At 41.6% G+C, this 11965-nt stretch overlaps 1 protein-coding gene across 1 annotated transcript; it reads right to left on the bottom strand.

Annotated features, from left to right (window-relative positions):
- Positions 1-894: 894 nt before the first annotated feature.
- LOC113290765 (myb-like protein V) lies at positions 895-1482 on the bottom strand. Its single transcript, XM_026540348.1, has 2 exons — positions 1247-1482; positions 895-1123 (listed from the first exon to the last, which is right to left on the bottom strand). The coding sequence occupies exons 1-2, from the start codon at positions 1480-1482 to the stop codon at positions 895-897; spliced, it is 465 nt and encodes a 154-aa protein (XP_026396133.1).
- Positions 1483-11965: the final 10483 nt, after the last annotated feature.

Genomic DNA, 11965 nt, shown 5'->3' with positions numbered 1-11965 from the left:
ACTCTTCCTAGCATCGACAACAACATGAACATCAACCTGCAATGAAGAAGTTTTCAATTTCAATAAAGATTGGATAGCGTGATAAAGCTTCAGTCAAGAGGTCATGGAATTACTTATGGATGTTCCGGCTTCACGAGCTGACCTGTACGGGGCTGGAGCCTTAACAATCTGCTTTGGTCTCAAACCACAAGAAGAAGGTTGATTTCTCTGATTATCCTGCAACAAGTTATTTTCTTTGATCAGTCATCCTGATCAAATGAAGATGGAAGAAAAAGTTTAACTCACCGAGACGGACACTTCTGCATCATGCTTTGCCCGATGTTCATTTTGAGAATAAGCACTACTGCTAGACATGGTGATGAGAGGTATGATCGTGATCAAAATTTCTTCCGATAATACACAGGGGCAGAAGACGATGTGTCATTTAAATAGAAAAACATAAACATTGAAGGTCTGGATACTTATCCTATAACAGATAGTCAAATCTGTTGCGTTTTTTATTGAAACCCTAATTCTCGAATCAGAGTGTATCTGGTAACATAGAAGAAGTGCGAAAATACTGGGGACTGACAATTCAGGCGTGTTCAACATGGCGATACTGGGGACTGACACTTCGGATGTAACCAACGTTGCCATTGTGAACTGATGATCTGGCGCGCTGCGTGGCTCCTATCCAGCTCGTATAGTTGTACTTCGTGGATAATTATTTTCTACATGGACATTGGTCCATCCTATTCAGCTGGGTTTGAAGAAGATTTGGAAAAAAATACGATAAGGTATTATTGTTCAAAAATAATTTCTAACGTAACATCTCTAAAGCCAAACTGTTCAAACAACCAAAAAATATCTACTGCAATGGAAAATAAATAATCTCATAAAGACTCGCGAGCAAGACTAATTATCAGATGCATCAGATTCATCGGAATCGTCAGATTTGTCAGAATTACTAGATTTGTCATCATTATTGTCTTTCGAAGAATCCTCATCAGTTTCTTCTTCAGAATCATTGTTAGAGCCATTGACGAAGTCCGGTCTCTCATCAGGATCGCTGTACATCATATCCCAATACTCTTCTTCTTTATGCTCAGCTTCGAGGTTAGCTTCAACCAATCGCTCAATCTCCCTGGTATGCCGATGTGGCTTAATTTTGTGCTCCCGTGGAACCCACACGGGTTCTTCTTCCGAAGCATCCGAATTCGAAGCCACACTTTTAGCACGAGATCAAAGTTTCTCCTCAGCTGCTAACCTTCTGCGCTGGAATCGGTCCCTCCTTTGTCGATAATCGGCTAACGTCTCATCCTCGACTTTTCTCTTCAAGAGTTCATCACGAGTAACTTTACGGTCACTAAGAGGCATGTTGTGTTTCATTTCCTTAACATTATCCGTCTTGGCTCGAGCTTTGGCTACAAAATTCTTGGAATCCTCTTCGGGAGAGCTAGAAGAATAGTAATAATCATAATCCATGCTGCTGGAAGTCACCATTGTCTGGAACCAGGACCACAGAATTACGAATATGATGATATCGAATTCACTACAAAATGGTAATTCTCAACTCTTACCTCTTTACAATTCCACTAGTTCAGTGATTGTGATATAAAAGTTAGCACCCCAAAATTTGCTCGTTCCTTGAAACCTGCAAAAACAAACGAAGCCTTATTATTTGAAAATTGAAACCTGATTTTTCATAAAATCATGAACATAATTTTCATAGTGTGAACAGCCACAACTGAGTTACAAAACTTACACCAAGGCAATATTTCATCATAAATAAATTGTATAACTTCAAGGGTTACTCGAAACCTATATTTTGATTTTAACAAGATAATAAAAACGTGAATTATTCACGTAAAATTTTTCAAAATTTTTCTCTTTAACGTGAGAAAACTCACGTAAATAAAATATGTCATATATTTTTCATGGAACATGTCACAGTTTCATAATTAAAAAAAAAAACTTTTTTTTCCTTCGTACGATTGTCTGTCTTCGAAATGAAGGTTTATGCTAATTTTGTGAAAACTCACACCTTTTAAGATAAAGTTTTGGTTTCCATGAAAGCTCATAAACAAAATTTTATCACTAGACACAGGTCTATATATAAAAAAAGATCTCTTCCAAATCATGGATTATTGCTAGTTTCTTAAACTAACGATCGAACAAACATACGTTCCTCAAACAAGGGTTTTTTCATAAAACTCACATCCAAAAAATATGTACACACATATGATTTTTTATGATGAAAAACTCATGAACAAAAAACAAGCTTTTGAAAAAAAAATCGCGTACCTGTCAGCGTCGGCCAAACGGTGGCGGCTCCGGCTGGACGGTGAAGCTCCGGCGGAATTTTCTGCTACTCTTCCTGTTACTGACGTGAAGGTGGTGGAGGGGTGAAGATGATGGTAGTGTGAAGGAGAAAAAAAAAGGGTGTTTATTCCTTTTATATCATATTTTTTTTCCAAAACCTAATTCCATAAGGATTCCCCTTTTGGACCCGAGCCCGTAAGTCCTAAACCGATCAAGGTTCCATCACCAAACCAGCGGTTCTACATCAATTTAGGCTCATTAGACTACGCTCTGTCATTCCACTGGGATCTTCGTTCAAGCCATGGTCTGTTCACGCAATCGAAAATCCGGTAACATCTTATTTTACGACTAAGTTTAATTACTTATTTTCGTCTGTAACTGTAACAAGAAATCACCATTATACATGTGCTGACTGAGGAACATGACTGTCCCTCACTAAGCAGGGGACTTAATGTAGATGGTGGATTTTCGACAAGGGATAAAATCGTAAAACCATAATTATACATGCTCCTGATCCAGCAATCAGATGAGTATTGAGGCTCATGTCTCTTATGCCACAAGAATCTTTGACTAAGAATACTGTCTCTCAGATCATATGTAGATGTGTAGTCTCTCAGCTGAGGCTGTGACTACTCGTTTTCCCATAGTCTACGTAATGTATACAGCTCAGAGGATCATATACTAAGTACTATTGATGCCTCTGTTGAACTGATGATGCTAAGTAATAAATGGTATTCACGATCGTAATAATAACGAAGAACACAAATATAATGTAAAAGCTTCTAAGTTATCATGAGACACGAGATATTACGTGGTTCGACTTTCGTCTACGTCCAATGAGTAATGAGTGATTGTTTTGTATTGAGTATGGTGGTTACAAAGATCTTAATGGTGTTACAGAGATCTTAAATGCTTCCCAAAGTAATAGAGAGAACTCAAGTTCAAGGATACTTAAGTTCCAAACATTAAAGAGGTATAAGCTTAAGACTAGGTCTTCTATCTTAGATATTGAATGCCCCTAGTTTGTTGGTGAGGCTTGGTATTTATAGACCCTTATGCTCCAGGTATATCTTTGCTGCCTCTGGGTCCATAGTTCGCTGATATACCATTCGTACCAATGGTACCTTCGTTCACCGCATGCTTTCTCCAGTCGCACTCTTCCACCTCAGCTGACCCACGTTCCTTCGGGAACTTCCCAACCTTAGTACAGGTTGTACCTTCGTTCACCGCCAGCTTCTACCAATCGGGTTCTGCCACTCCTTCTCTCTTCACGTGCTTTGATTATGCGTGTAGATAAGAGATTTGTGCATTTAATGCTGATTAGATGCATCATCTAACTTTGTCCCTTCGCCAGCTGCCTCCTTGTAGACTAGGCTTTTACTCTTCTTATCTCAACTGTCGAGGCATCCTTCCTTGGGACAGGATAAAGTAGATCTGCGAAGGTATCTTTTGTTACTCAGGCTTCCTATGTATAGAGAAGGCTACACATTTAAGTTTGTATGCGGCTACTAAGATCGTGACACGTGCTCCGCAGAATATTGATATTCACAGTTTGCCCCTTTTCTTTCATATTCTACCATTTGGTAGAATTGTAAGAAAAACTTCCGTTACTCCGCCATTTTTGCACGTACCGATTGAGTGGTCCCTACATGTCCTTTCATGCAATAACTTCCCCTTGAATTTCGGGACTTCCAAATTTTTGGATTCTCCTGCCGCCTATAAGATGGGAATAAAGAGAAGGAATTTTCATTAACTCCTTTTCCCTTCCTCGAACTTTCGCTCTCCATCCCTTTCTCGGAGATTTTTTCTCCTACTGCTAACTGCTCCATTTTTTCTTTTGCTCCTTCAAAGTTCTGATCAGCGTCTGATTATGCAAGTAAGTGGTTCTTACTCGTTGTTGTTGCTTTCATTCTTCTTTATGCTTAGTTCCGCATCTTCTCTTTCGATTGCTGGATGTTGTTGTGGTGCTTTCATGTAAGTATTATAATATTTGTTTGCCCATTCTCGTTGTATGAGGGCTTGGGTTTCATCCTATTTTGCATTTTGATGATGATCTTGCCATGATTGTTCTTCGTCTGCAACTCCGATCATGTGATGAATGACCCTTGATTTTCCCCCGTAATGAGTTTAAACTCCTCCTTTTGGTTGGTTTAATAAAACCCATGCCCAAAGTATGTTGATTTTTTTCCCTAATCTGTTATTGTAATGGACTGTGATTTTTCGTCCGCCATTATTGATTGTGATGTTTCTCCTGTCAGTGTTAGGAACCATTGGTATTCCGAAGAAGACTGTGGATAAGGAGCGTAGGCCCTCTTCGTCTACGGACTTACCTCCGAGAATGGATCATCCTGGTGCTACGCCATCTCCATCATCTGAGGATACTGAGGTATCTGTGAGTACTGAGATGAATATGATGTCTGAGGCTACTGTGGTCGCAGAGGTAGAAGAAGTTGTTATTAGGGATCTTCCACCTCTTACGCCTTATTATGAGATGCAAAGGTTGTTACTTCGTGACAACGATAGATACTCCCATCTGACCTTAGTTGAGATTACCGAATCTTCTTATCTTGATCGCGGTAAATGCTGGGCGTATACTCCCCTTCTTATGACTGATCCATGGTTTTCAGGCTCTGCTATTGCGGACCCCAGCGTTCCTCATACTACCTTTTCTTTGCTTATGAAACATGACGGGCATCAGCCTTGGTTTCCCAACACTGCCGCTTCTCACGAGGTAACCTTCGTTTTTCTTTGAAGGTTGGCAGCTTAAAATGTATTTGCTTTAATATCTTTGTTTTGATATTCTGATGGCCTCCTTTTGTAGTCTCCCCTGCTTCGTCTGCTGGGACTGCTCCGGGATCTGTTGCTAGGACTGTCCCTGGATCTTCTAGTAATTCAGTAAAGAAGAGAAGGGTTTCGCCTGGTGTGCTTGAGTCGTCTTCTGCTGGAGATCATGTAGTTAGGGCGTTCCCTCCGGTGGCGACGCAGTATGATGGTGATTTATGGCGCATTCTTCGGTATTTATGTGATGCTTCAATTGTTGGGGAAAAGATGGCAAAGCTTTTTAATTCCGAGCCTAACTCAGGAGATGTCGCGGGTTTAGGGTTTTGCTCTCCTTGATTGAAGTATTTATTTTTGATGCCTTTCTAGAACAAAGTATTCCCCTTCGTGGGTTCTTTTGATGTTTTCAACTGTGGTTGATGTGTGTTTGCCCCCCTTGTTTCCTTGAAAGTTGATTCTCGTTGCTTTTAATTGGAAAAAAAACATCTTTAGTTATGCGCTACTTTTTCATTCATAATTGTTTTTGTGTTTGTCTTGAGCAGTCTCCTTCTCTTGAGGTACTCTTGGTAGACTTTTCCCCTTTGCTGGGTTTGGCAATCTTCGTAATTGTCTCTGGTTTGCTGACAGCGTGTATATTTTTATCAGCAATAGTCTTCATTCTGGTTCCTGGCTTATCGCACTCAGTCATGTGTTAATCCAAAGGTCGTTTCCTTCATTATTGCTATCTAAATCACGTGATCAAGTTTGAGCCACCAGTTTTCTTCATTTGCTTATCTGTTCCGTATTTTCATGGGTTCAATTCTTGAATAACATTCGTTTCTGAGATTAATAGGTTCCTTTTGGCATAAAGTATACTTTTACCTAAGTTGTATAGGGTTAAGCGTGCTAGCCCCGGCATTTTGCCTGAGCATACTTGTCACGTTGTTCCCTCATTTAGCTCCTTAGTACTGCTTTTGTTGCTCCTTAGTATCTTCATTGGAGGACGATCTGAGGAAAACTCAGAGATCCCTAGAAGCTTGCTTGTTGGCTCTTTAGAGAGCGAATAATGCTGCCAAGGTTGCTGAAGATGGGCGCAAATATACTGATTCTTCCTTGGCCGCTGAGTCTTCTAAAGTTATAGGTTTGTTCCTACTTTATCTTAGCATTTTCTTCATTCCTGTTTGGCTGCATAGTCCTAAGACAACCTTCGTCTGCCATCCGGTAGCTCTAGTGAACTTAGATGTCTCCGGGATCAAGTATCCAAGTTAACCTTCGATGCCCGGTATTATCAAAAGAAATCTGATAGGCTGATGAATGTAACCGTCCATAATGAGGCCCAACTTTCCCATGAGTCTGCTCATAATACAGACTTAGTGAAGTAGATGGCTTTGCTTCGTAGGGAATGTGACGAAACCCTTAACTGGAAGGAGAGTCTCATTTCAAATCAAAAGGAGGATATTGCCTTAGTCGAGAAACGTCTCTCAGCCCAAGAAATTATCCGTAAGAAGTATCATGCAGATTTTGAAGATGCATGTGCTTCCTTAGCTAAGGTTAATGCAGGACGAAATGTCTTAACTTCTGAGGTATGTTCCCTTAAGAACAAACTTGTCGATGCCGGCTCCGTGCCTTCTTCCATGTCTCATGCATCTTTAGTAAGAAGGTTGGAAGAGTTAGAGAGTGTTTACCAAGATTTATCCTCCGACAATGCTTCGCTCCGGATTGATGTTAATGATCTCCGGATGGAAAGGGATACCCTCATGGAAGATCTTGACGCAGCTGAGGTGGATCTTGCTGAGGCTCAACATAGTTTAGAAGAATCCCTTAGCCATGCCGGAGGTAGCTTTGGATACTTATTTTTCCGTAGCATCCTTTGTGTCTTTAACTGATTTTTCTTGTTGTTGATACCCTTCGTATCCACAGGTCTCCAGGAGAAGTTGGTGGGTGCAAAATCCAAGATTAGCCGTCTTGAGGGTCAAATATCTTCGTTGGAGATATCTTGCCAGTTTGATGCCGCTGCTGAGTTTAAGTATGAGGCGCTTCAGCAGGCTAATGACCAGCTCAGTGCTCAGACGACGGAGCTCCGTCAGAAATCGGCTTCGGATTTGGAGGCTCAAGCTTCTCAGATGAAGGTGCAATTCGAGCGTTCTTCCATTGATTACATCAACGAGGCCTTTGAGGAGGCTAATCTCCAGGATGAAGGAGTTGTGTTCCCTCGTCTTCCTTACCCATGATCATGTTATGTTCACTTTGTTTCCAACTGAACTGCTTTGTTTTTTTATGCCCCCAGCTGAGGGGTCTTTGTTGTCTCCTTTCCTTGAAACAACTCTTTGTCATGTTCTGATCCTTTCTCATCTGCAACTTTTAAGACGCGTTAGTCGTATTTTGGTAACACTATTATGGTACCTTTATTATTGCATGAATATATGTAGACGTGTTGTGTCTAATTATTTGCACATTCGAGTTATCACAAGGTGCTAAGGTATGTTTAACCTTTGGTGGAACATTCATCATCTTACCCAAGTATCCTTTGGCCAGAGGGTACCCTGGTGGCGAGGGCTCCTACGTGGGCAACAATTTTCCTGTAACTCTATGCGTTCAGCGCCATGGCTGCTTTACTTCGACAAGGTATCTCTATAGCGGATATCTTACTTTTTCTTACTGCCTCATGAATGGAGTTATCACTCCGAGGATCTGAGTATTGACACATGCTCAGTTGTGCCTTGCCTTGTCTCATCGTCAGTTCTGACGGAGGGTGTCTATTCTACCCCAGTTTGTATTTAATCAAAATATACTTTTCTTAGCAAAAAGTTTCTTTCATTGATTAGTTAGTTTTATAATACCTTTGATCAGGGATAAAACATGGTGGGATATTTCCCATTCCCTTCTTCTCCTGAGTAGTAACCATTCGCTTACGGGTAGTACTTCTTAAGGTACATTGCGTTCCAAGGGTGTTACAATACTTCACCTTTAAGATTTCTTAGGTAGTATGATCCTTTCCCGGCAATATCGTGTATGATGTAGGGTCCGTCCAATGTCGGAGCTAGTTTTACCCATTCCTTCTTCTTTTGATATGGTGGTATTTGACGTAGTACGTGTTCTTAAAAACAAAGTTTCTAGGGATTACCCGTTTGTTGTATTCGCGAGCTAGCCTTCGTTGGTAGATTACCATCCTTTGCAAAGCAACTTCTCGCCTTCTTCAAGATCATCAAGCTTTTATAGCATAAGATCCGTTGTCATGTTCTTTTCCCATTCCTCTGTTTTCGTTGTTGGAAGTATTATCTCCGTCGGGATGACTGCTTCGGCTCCGTAGGTTAGCAAGAACGGAGTTTCTCCCATGGACGCCTTTCTCGTAGTTAGGTAGGTCCATAGGACGTTGTGTAGCTGCTCACACCATCTTTTCTTGTATGCCCCCAGCTTCTTTTTTAAGTTTATTGTTATCGTCTTGTTAGTGGCCTCCGCTTGTCCATTGCTCTTAGGATATATTGTAGTAGACTTGTTTTTCTGAATGTTGAACGTGTTGAATAACATGTCTATGTTCTTTCCTTCCAACTGTTTGCCATTGTCAGAGACTATGGCGGCTGGTATTCCGAACCTGCAAATGATTTGCTCAAACAAGAATTTAAAGACATCTGTGTCCCTAATTCTTGCCAAAGCCCTTTATTCCACCCACTTGGTGAAGTAATCCGTAGCCACGATAAGGTATTTTCTTTTCGATGTTCCCTCTATCAAGGGTCCAACAATATCAACCCCCCATTTGACGAATGGCCATGGGCTGATGACTGAGTTCAGCTCCGTTGTTGGTGCTTTAATTTTCCTGGAAAATCGTTGACATCTTTCGCAATACCTTGCCAAGTTCTTTGCATCTTCGTCCATGCTTAGCCAATAGTATCCTTGCATCTTGGATTTGATCGTCAAGGACCTTCTTCCGCTATGATTTCCAGCTTGTGTATATCATGCAGTATTCTTCTACCTTTGGCTTGTGAGAGGCACCACATCAGAGGTCCAAGAAATGACCTTATATACAGTATTCCATATCGTAGGCTGTATATTGGTGCCTTTGATTCGAGTTTTCGAGCTTCTTTGACATCTGCGGGTAAGGTACCTTTGTCAAGGTATTGGTGAATTGGGATTCTCCAATCATCTTCCGCTTCGTCTTCGTTGCTTCCTTCTGACATGGACTGATCTATGTTGGACTCGTCGACTTCGTTATCTGGTTCTTCTATACCTTCGTCTTCTTTTTCTGCTTACCTCATGGCCCTAGTTTGGACGACCAAGGTTTCCTCAACTCTTGAGGTTAGCCCTTCTATCGAAGGTTCATATATCCTTCCGATTTAGACGGAGGTGGTGTTTCTGTCCCTCAGCATTGACGATATCAATGCTAAGGCATCTGCATGTCTGTTTTCTTTCCGACATACATGTATGAACGTGGCTTTACTGATCTTTGATGCATGCTCCTGTGTTAATTTTAGGTACGAAGACCGTATTGGATCCAGAGTTTGATATTTGAGCTCGATTTGTCTAATGACCAATTGTGAGTCACTAGTTAAAAGAACATCTGATAAGCCTAGCTCCTATGCCAAGCGTAGGCCATGTATGACCGCCTCATACTCCGTGATGTTGTTAGTGTATTTTTCGAATTCTAACCTGAATGCATAGATGAGTCGGTCTCCGGTAGGGGTTGTTATTACAATCCCTATACCTGCACCTTCTCCGTTGGAGGATCCATCTACGAATATCTCCCACCTTCGTGAATTTTGCGGTTCCAAGAGGTCTTCTGGTTCCGTCTTGTCTTCCTCCATTCCTGGGATGTCATCTATCTCTGCTTCGTCGTTGAGAGGTAGGTCCGATAGGAAGTCTGCAAGGATTTGTAATTTCTCAGCTTTCCTTGTTTCGAAGATTATGTGAAACTGTTTGATCATGGCATTCCATTTTGCCACTCTTCCAATTTTCTCCGTGTTGTCGAGGATTTGACTTATCTGAGCTTTTGTGAAAACTCGGATGGTGTGTGCATCGAAATATATCCTTTGTTTCTGTGTCGCCACTACTAAGGCATATATGAGTCGTTCCACCTTGGTATAATTACGCCCCGTTGAAATGAGTGTCTTACTGATGTAGTATACGGGATTTTCTCCTTGCCTTTGGTCTCGTACCAATACTGCGCTCACAACGTAGCTTGTTGCTGCTAGGTATAGGGTGAGTATCTCACCTGGCTCCGGTTTCTGTAGGATGGGTACTGATTCTAAGTACTCTTTGATCTTGTGAAAGGCTTGTTCGCATTCTGCGGTCCATGTAAACTTGTTTCCTTTTCTTAGCGTATCGAAAAATGCTTTGCATTTATCTGACGACCTTGCTATGAATCTTCCCATGGAAGCTAAAATTCCATTTATCTTTTGTACTCCTTTTAGAGTTTGTGGAGATGGCATCTCCATTATTGCTCTGACCCTTTCGGGGTCTACTTCTATTCCTCGCTTAGTCACCAAGTATCCCAAGAATTTTCCTGAGGTAACTCCAAACGTGCATTTCTCCGGGTTCACCTTCATGTGGAAGTTTCTCATGGCTTCGAATATCTCCTTTAGGTCCGAGAGATGGTTTTTTGCTTCTTTGATTTTGACAAGCATATCGTCTATGTAGACCTCCAGTATTTTGCCTATCCATTGCTTACATATTTTGTCTACTAATCGTTGGTATGTTTCCCCCGCGTTCTTTAAACCAAAAGGCATCCTTGTATAGCAATACAAGCATCGTGGGGTAAAGAACGCAGTATGCTCCCGATCTTCTTCTGCAAGGGCTGTTTGGTTGTAGCCTGAGTATCCATCCATGAAGGATAGTCTTTGGTGAACTTCGGTTGCGTTGACCGGCTGGTCGATGTTTGGCAGTGGGTAACTTTCCTTGGGGAACGCTTTATTGAGGTTGCTAAAGTCAATGAAAATACACACGCCTCTATTCTTCTTAGGTACGATTACCATGTTGGATATCCACGTGGGATATTTGATTTCTCGTATGAATCCAGCTGCGAGTAGCTTTTGCAACTCTTTTTCTACCCTTTCGTGGTAGATATCTTCCGCTTTACGAATGCGTTGCTTAAACGGTGGTATCTCCGGTTTGATCCGAAGGTGGTGTGAGACCGAATTCGGGTCAATTCCTGGCATGTCTTTCATTGACCATGCAAAGACGTCTGCGTACTCCCTTAGTAACCTTTGTAGTTGCATCTCCTCTTCCTCTCCAAGTAATGTTCCGATGTTGAGCATTTTTGGTTCTGTCTCCGTCCCGATGTTGATTTTCTTTGTTGGTTCCACCGGTGAGAAGGTTTGTTGCTGAGGTTGTTGAGGAGTGCTTTTTTGTAATTGTCATTTGGCGGAGACGTATACCCCTGGGGTGGCGGAGGTGCTTGTCTCCGGAGCTGAGATGGATTCGGGTACTAAGGAGGCTCCGTCCTGCACTTCCCTAGTGTTTTCCTTACATCTTTTTTTTAATGTTGTTGAGCAGCGGTTCTTTCTTCATTGAGTTTGACTTCCGCTAGATTGCGTCTTGCTGATCGCCTTTGATTTCTATTTCACCCATAGATGTAGGAAAGCGTAGGTATTGGTGATATATCGAAGTTGTTCCTCGCAATATATGAACCCATAGCCTGCCCATGATTATATTGTAGGGCGAAGGTGCTTCCACCACGCAGAACCGTGTATTGGTTATTAAGGGTCCTGCATGTACCTGCAAGAAAATTTCTTCTTTTGGTCTAGAGACTGCTCCATTAAAACCGTATATTGTGCAAGTGGAAGAATCCATTTTCTCTGTTATCAAACCCATGCATAGGTAGGGCTCATAAATAGCACATTTAAATAACTGCCCCCATCCACGAGGACTTTCGTAACATTCCATCCATGTATTGGAAGAGTGATCACTAGTGGAT

Source organism: Papaver somniferum, chromosome 6 (assembly GCF_003573695.1).
Source record: "Papaver somniferum cultivar HN1 chromosome 6, ASM357369v1, whole genome shotgun sequence".
NCBI lineage: Eukaryota > Viridiplantae > Streptophyta > Magnoliopsida > Ranunculales > Papaveraceae > Papaver > Papaver somniferum.
The sequence above is the reverse complement of the archived record's forward strand: the minus strand, read 5'-3'. Positions and strand labels throughout refer to the sequence as shown.